The sequence below is a fragment of the Numida meleagris genome, chromosome 22 (assembly GCF_002078875.1).
Source record: "Numida meleagris isolate 19003 breed g44 Domestic line chromosome 22, NumMel1.0, whole genome shotgun sequence".
NCBI lineage: Eukaryota > Metazoa > Chordata > Aves > Galliformes > Numididae > Numida > Numida meleagris.
In genome coordinates, this window is record NC_034430.1 from 2,179,276 (window position 1) to 2,186,179 (window position 6,904).

The 6,904-nt window shown below is 53.4% G+C and overlaps 1 protein-coding gene across 8 annotated transcripts in view; it reads left to right on the forward strand.

Annotated features, from left to right (window-relative positions):
- The window catches only part of PHACTR4 (phosphatase and actin regulator 4), a 41,404-nt gene extending 36,607 nt beyond the window's left edge, over positions 1-4,797 (forward strand). For all 8 annotated transcript variants that reach the window (XM_021375607.1, XM_021375609.1, XM_021375610.1 and 5 more), the window contains 5 exons: positions 437-492; positions 1,293-1,354; positions 1,973-2,110; positions 2,755-2,831; positions 3,369-4,797. In XM_021375607.1, the coding sequence (XP_021231282.1) occupies positions 437-492; positions 1,293-1,354; positions 1,973-2,110; positions 2,755-2,831; positions 3,369-3,384 (349 nt within the window). In that variant the 3' untranslated portion in view covers positions 3,385-4,797. The remainder of the gene's footprint in view (positions 1-436; positions 493-1,292; positions 1,355-1,972; positions 2,111-2,754; positions 2,832-3,368) is intronic.

Genomic DNA, 6,904 nt, shown 5'->3' on the forward strand with positions numbered 1-6,904 from the left:
GGAGTCGAGCAGTTGAGCAATGTCTCCTAACTGGGCTGTTTACAGATGTTAAATGCATTGGGAGGGGAGAATCTCAAGGACTACAGAAACGTTACCGCTGTCAGATATGGTTGGCATATAAAGGTGTGAACAGCTGCAGGCTGCGTGCTGATGCTCAGCCGGTTGATATTCCAATCTCTGTCTGCTTGTCTGCGCTGAGAAGTTGTCCCTGAGCTTCTGAGAAACCGCAGTGCCTTCCTGGCTTGGGCTTGGGGGTGAGCTGCTGTTGGAGCAGAGGGGAAGAGAGCCCAAAGCAGAACAGCAGTGGTGTCTGCTGGAGAGTGAGTGCTGAGGAAGTTTTCCAGTGCGCTCAAACAGCACAAAGCAGTGGTGTTCTTCATCCCCTACTGATGGATGTCCAGATAACACACTGTGCACTTGTCGTGCTTTTCTGTAGGCGACTGAGTCAGAGGCCCACAGCAGAAGAACTGGAGCAGAGGAACATACTTCAACGTGAGTGATGCTTCTCTAGTGGCTCTAAGTAGTAAAAGAAAAGCTGCCTTGTTTTTCATCAAACATTTTAGTCCAAGTGTACGGGGAGTCTGCTTGAAACACGGCGACGGAGCTCTGTGCTTTGGTTACGCTGCTGCAGTAAAGCAGTTCTGCTGATTTTTACCAGTTCTGTGTTACCATCAGAAACTGACTCTGGGTAAGAATCAGAGCGTGGCAGGGGCAGCACGCAATGCAGTTCAAAGCATCACACGACGGAAGGGCTGCCCATCCCCTGCCTGCTACCTCAGGGAAAGGTGTGCGAGTTGGTTAAGGCTCTGCTCTGAAGCGGCACAGCAAAGACTCTTAAAGGTTTTTGTTTGGACTGGACTTCTCTTTGTGGCCCAGACATTACAGCATTGTCCTGTAGGATCCAAAAAGCTCATTGTTCAGTGAATGCTGTTTCTTTTGGCCATACCTTGTTCTGCAAACGTTTTAAATAAACACATTGGGGAAAGGGAAATGTCAGTTCAGGAAGTTTTAAATATTTATCTGCGCTGCTTTTCTCTTCAGAACTATTACTATAATAGCTTTGGGGAGGAGTAATCTGCAAAGCGGTTTTGAGGGTATGGCCATTAATCTTAAACATACAGAGAGCTGGAGAGAATGACTCATTCACGCTGCATTAAGGCCCACGAGACCGCTGTTATTCAGTGGTCTGCTTGCGAGGAAGGGGATTGACACTTTTCAAAGCCCGTGATTCTTACAGGAAAAAAAAAAAAAATGTGTTTTGTTTTGCTTTGTTTTTTTCTTCCCCTTGGCAGCGAAAAATGAAGCTGACCGTCAAGCTGAGAAGCGAGAGATCAAACGCAGGCTCACCAGAAAGGTACTGCTGGCTCTCGTGCTGCGACTGCCATCTGGCAGAGCTGTCGGGGATGGTGGTGGCCACGAGCCCTTTGGAGGTGCCTGGCTGTGGGTGAAGTCACGGGGCTGTTGTGTAATTGTCCCCAGTGCCCTCTGACCGCGGTGACTTTGGAATGCGGACTGTCAGCAGCGGCGAGCTCTTGGCACTGCAGTCGGGTTTGGCGCTGACAGATTTGAGCTGGCATCAAGTGTAACAAGCTCGATGAGGACTAAATTTGGCACCTGAAAATTTGGCACTTGAAAGGGATGCAGGCCTGCCTGCTAGAACCATACCTCAGTGGCCGCGATGTTCACATCAGGCTCCTCGAAATCCATTTCCAAAGTAACAACAGCTCGAGAGAAGCTGTGCAGAGCAACAGCTGCTTTTAGCTATGGTGCCCAAGTTACACGCTGTTGTTACACATTGCTGGGGAAAAGCTTCCCAGGGGCCTGTGGGTGTGAATGCCGGCGTCACAGCGAGCAGGAGCTCGGTATCTGTGGTTCAGGACCAGCGAGGGAACTGCTCTTTGTTCTGTGTGGAGTGGCTGGTCCTGAGCTGCTCTGGGGACAAGGCACAAACTGTTTTCATTCTTGTGTTCAGCTCAGCCAAAGGCCTACGGTGGCAGAGCTGCAGGCCAGGAAGATCCTGAGGTTTAACGAGTATGTGGAAGTAACAGATGCTCAAGACTACGACCGGCGAGCAGATAAGCCATGGACAAAGCTTACGCCTGCTGACAAGGTAACAGGGAGTGCCATGGCCCCAGGGAGGGGCAGGGAGTTAGATCAGGCGTCCCAAACAAAAGAGTGAGAGCCAAGGTGAATTGCTCTGTTCTTCCCACCTCTGGCACCCCACCCAGCAGCAGCAGTGCACTTTTGCCCTCGTGTGCTGGACACAGTCCTGCTTCCTATCCCCTCCGAGGGGACACGGAGCCCGCACGTCTGCCCTGTAGTGGCTTCTGAGTGATACAAGAGGATGCAAGGTACAGGGTGTTGATTGGAGGAGTGCGGTTCCTCACAGGCTGAAGCAGGCTTAGGCAAGCTGGCAGGGAAGATGCCTGTTCTCACCTTCCCTGGCCACTTGTGGGGGCTGCCCGGCCCTGGGTGCAGAAGAGGTGGGGCAGGTTAAACAGCCTGGTGTGAAGTGACTGCGAAAGGTGGGGTGGCTGCTGCGATCTGAGCTTTTTCCTCTACCAAAAGATGCTGAAGGACTCTTAAAAACTGCTCTTACTCTTCACTTTACCCCCAAAAGACCATACAGATCAGCCCAGAGCAGGAACGCTGGAGCCACAGCGCCTTCTTCCCATGTCTGAAGCTCACTTAAAATGGGGGATAGAGGGCGGTATGCCCTAGCAGGAGATAGCAGCTCTCTCTCTTTTCATGCAGGCTGCCATCCGGAAGGAGCTAAATGAGTTTAAGAGCTGTGAAATGGAAGTCCATGAGGAGAGCAAGCAGTTCACACGGTGAGTGAGCACATACCGTTATGGTGCCTATTGTATCAACCCTAGCAGGGTGCAGTGTACCTCCTCAAGGCTCATGGAATGTTAAGACTCTGCTTTTAGGCTCCATATGTCCTGCTTGTTGAGGAAAAACAATATTCCCTAGACAGAAGGTCACTTTGCTGATGATTTGGAATTAATTGCTGAAGGTTCTGAATTTACTGCTGGGTATCAGTGTGACCGTGCAGCTGGAGTGCGCTTGCATTAGAGACGTGCAGCAGTACCGCAGCCACAGAGCACCTTGGTAGACAGCTCTGATTAATTACTCTGAAGTAATCTGTGCATCGTGGCCCCCCATGGCTGAGCTGTGTGGCTAAGATGAGTGTTTTCAGAGCACAAGAGCGTTCTAAGAGAGATGGAACCTTTGGGTGTTAACAGCCTCACTGAGGGCTGAAAGTTCAGAGATAACTGAGTTTATTCTTTTTAGCAATCTGTAATGCTTCAGTAACTGCTTAACCCAAGTTCCAAGGATGACACTTGGCTTTTTCACTTGGCTTTTAGGTACCACCGACCATAATCTTCCAAGAGGGAGCAAGAGACCCAAGAGGACTGGAAGTTCTCTGCATCCCTCTCCTGGGCAATACAGCGAGGGCAGAACCTCAACTCTTCCAAGATTTGCCTTCAAAACGTCTCCAAAAAAAGGGCTTTCAGCCAGGGAAGGGGGATCCTGTCTGAATGTAGCATTTCACTGGAACAAACACGTCTCGAGTGCCATCAGGCTGGAACTGAACACTATACCTCGCACAGCTCAGCAATACGCCTCTCCTCCGGCGCCAGCATCTCTGCCACACCGTGCACATGCAAGCAAACGGTTCCTTCCCCAGCTCCCTCCCCGTGGTGCCAGGCCCAGTTCTCAGCTGTACATACTCCTTTTGGGAGCAACCCCTTTGTTTCCTCCTCCTTACCGAGAGGAGAAAAAACCAGCTGGCAGCTCTGGTTGCTGGAGAGCTGAGGAATGGAAGGCGGATGTGCTAGGAGGCACGTGTGTATATTTGCTGTGTACAGAGCCCCGTGCGGACGCTGTCCTGGCAGACAACTGACATGTGACTCGTCATTTTTTTGGCTTTGCTTGCGTCCGTCGTTATCTTTCATGTCCTGAATCACTACTGACCAACGGTTTGTTGTCCTGGAAGGGAATTGTATAGATATTAACATGCTGCGTCTTTTTTTTTTCTTTTCTTTTTGTAAAAAACACAAAAAAACCTACAAAAAATAAGCAAAAAGAAAACACAAATGTATAAAACATTCCCTCCCCACTCTCTCACGCTCGCTGTGATGCTCATGGATCTTGTCTTGAGATAACTATGCTCACTTAACACATTACAGAACCGGGAAATGACTGTTGCCTTTTAAGAATTTTTTAATTTGGGGAAGCTGTGATAGCAGTCTTTTTATTGTGGCTTCCTCTCAGATGTTTTTTTTTTTTACTCTGCAAATCAGGGTGAAACTTGCCTTTTCTCATTTTTACAGCAAAACCTACTGGAAACTTGATGATTTCACTGTGTGGGTGGAAGGGGGAGGGCGGGGTGGGTGGGAGAAGAGGTTGAAAAAGTGACCTTAAAATAGACATTCTTTCTCTTCTGAGAATCTCATATTGGTTCGTCCGGAACGTTGGGTTTATATTCAAATCCGGTCTGGGCCACCGCTGTATCATGCACAAAACGAACCCACACGTGGGATGCCACTGAGCATGAAGGGAGTATCACAGGACTACAGGGGTGTGGGAATGGAAAGGCCCGGCCTTGTTCAGCCCGTTCTGGGCCGCCCGGAGCCGGGCAGGGCTGGGCCCGGCTGTGCCAACGCCTGCAGGAGGGTGCGCGGCCCTCACAGCTTCCCCGTGTACAGTACGGCTGTAGACTTAAATCATTGCGTTGTATATCTGTCTCCTCAACAGATTTTAATTATTGAATAAAAGTATTTTAGGATTTTTTTTCTTTCTTTTTTTTTTTTTTAAACCGCTGCCTTGGTTGCGTTTCTAACGCCTATCTTTGTGGGGGAGGGGCTGCCTCACGGGGCGCACCCACCGCCCCTCACAGAGGCGCCCTCCGTTCCCGCCTTCCCACTGCGCACGCGCACGCGCACCCGCCTACTTCCTTCCGCTGCGCCGCCAATGCCCGCGCTCTGCACACGGCCCGCTGCGTTCCGCTCACTGCGCCTGCGCGATCAGGCCACGCCCCCCTCCCGCTCTATAAATAGCGCCGCGGCGCCGCGCTCGTTCTCTTCTGCCGATGAGCGGCGGCGTTGTCAGGTCAGTGGGGGTTGGGCGGTTGGGCGCGGCCTTGCTGTTGTCTGTTTTCGCTCTCCCTTTTTCTATCTGCTTGTGCTATGGTGGCTATGAGGGCTGGGAGGGGGCCGCGCTCTGGGCCTCGCCGCCCCTCATCACCGCTCCTCCAGCCCGGTCGTGGTGCCCCGCGGCCCGGCCCCGCCCGCTGCCGCTGTGAGTAGCGCCGCGCTCCGCCGGTCCTGGGGGAAACGGGGCCACGGGGCGGGGGGGCACAGCCGCGACCCAACGAGGACACCCGGAGAAGTAGCTCTCTCTCGGCTCTGTCCGTGTGGCGCACGGGAGCGTAGGCCTTCGGGCCCGAGACGTATATTCCCCTTCCACATCGTTGGAGAACAAGCTGGGCCTCGCGCTCGCAGCCTGCATATTCCTACTGCTTCTCTGAGCCCTCGGGCAGTGACAGAGGAGATAAACCATGCAGGAAACAAATCCGTACCGAGCGGCCGTGGGGGGGAGGAGGGGGGTCTGCCATCGCACCAGCTGTGCGGGTAGGAACAAGGACAGCCCGTGTGCGGTCACCCAGAGCCGGCTGCGGGTCAGCCCCGGGGCGCTCTGTTCTCTGCACGGTGTGGGGCTGCTGCAGGTGCTGGAGATCTGGGGCTGGGGAGGGAATGGTAGGCATGCACTGGGAGCACGTGTCTAATGGAATAGCAGAACGAATTCTACGTTGTCTGCCACGCGGGAAGTAGTAAAATCCATGCATGATTTAAGTAATTAAGTTTTCTTGACGCTTCTGTTGTTGCAGACGCTGAAGACTTGTCGCTGAATGTCAGCAGCCGAGTCTGTGTGGTCAGTGACGGTGAGTACGCGCTGAGCACAGTGTCGTGAGCGGAGGTGGTGGCGAAAAAGGTGAATGCATCCCGGGTGCGTGATCCAACCCCGGGTGCGTGATCCAGGCCCGTCTGCGGAGCTCGGAGCGGTCTGGAAGGAAGGGGCTGTGCTGGGCGGTGCCTGAGACCATGTGCTTCCTGCTGCTCCTTGCTCGCTCCGGCCTGCCGAGCAGTGCTGACGCAGAGGTGTGCCTGGTTGCACCCAGGGTTTGTGTGGCACAACAGCGCGGGGGCTGAGCCTTGCGTGAGGGGAGCGTGCGGGAGCCGCTGGGCTCGGTGGGTGCCTCTGTGCCGGCTGGGATGAGCACGTGTTTGAGCAACACCGCCTGGTGTTCCAGCTGAGAAGGAGGCCAAGAAGCAGAGCCAGCTGCTGAGGAAGGGCCGTGCTGGGGAGGAGGGCTGCGGTGGGAGCGCGGTGTGGAAGCTGGGCATGGCAGGAGCTGCGTGTCCACCGGGGAGGTCTGAATTTCCTCTGTGAGTGTTCTGAGATCTGCGTCGGTGCCTGACAAATAAATGACTTCGAAACGCTGCTGTGTGGTTATTTTCTCTGGCTGCTGCTGGGTTGCTCTCTGGTGCTGAAGAAGGCCCGATGAAACCTGTAAGATTTCGGGGCTCTGTGTGGTTGGGTTGCCCACCCCCTTGGGAATATGCTTGGAGCTTGTGCTCCTTTCCTTGTCAGCTTGGAGCTGGCGTGATCAGTGTGTACTGGTACCAGTAAGCGTGGTGCTCCCTGCCCTTTGCAACCAGCAGTCTGCCTGGTGTAGGGCTGAGTGGGTTATGGGGGGTGGGGGGGAAGTGTTAGACCTGTCTTAAGGATAAAAAGTTAATTCCTGGTAAGCGTACTGAGGCGTTGTTTCCCTCTGTTAAGTGAAGGACTTAACGGCGGCTTTTATACGTGTTGGCTGCTTTTATTGGACCTTTGAACG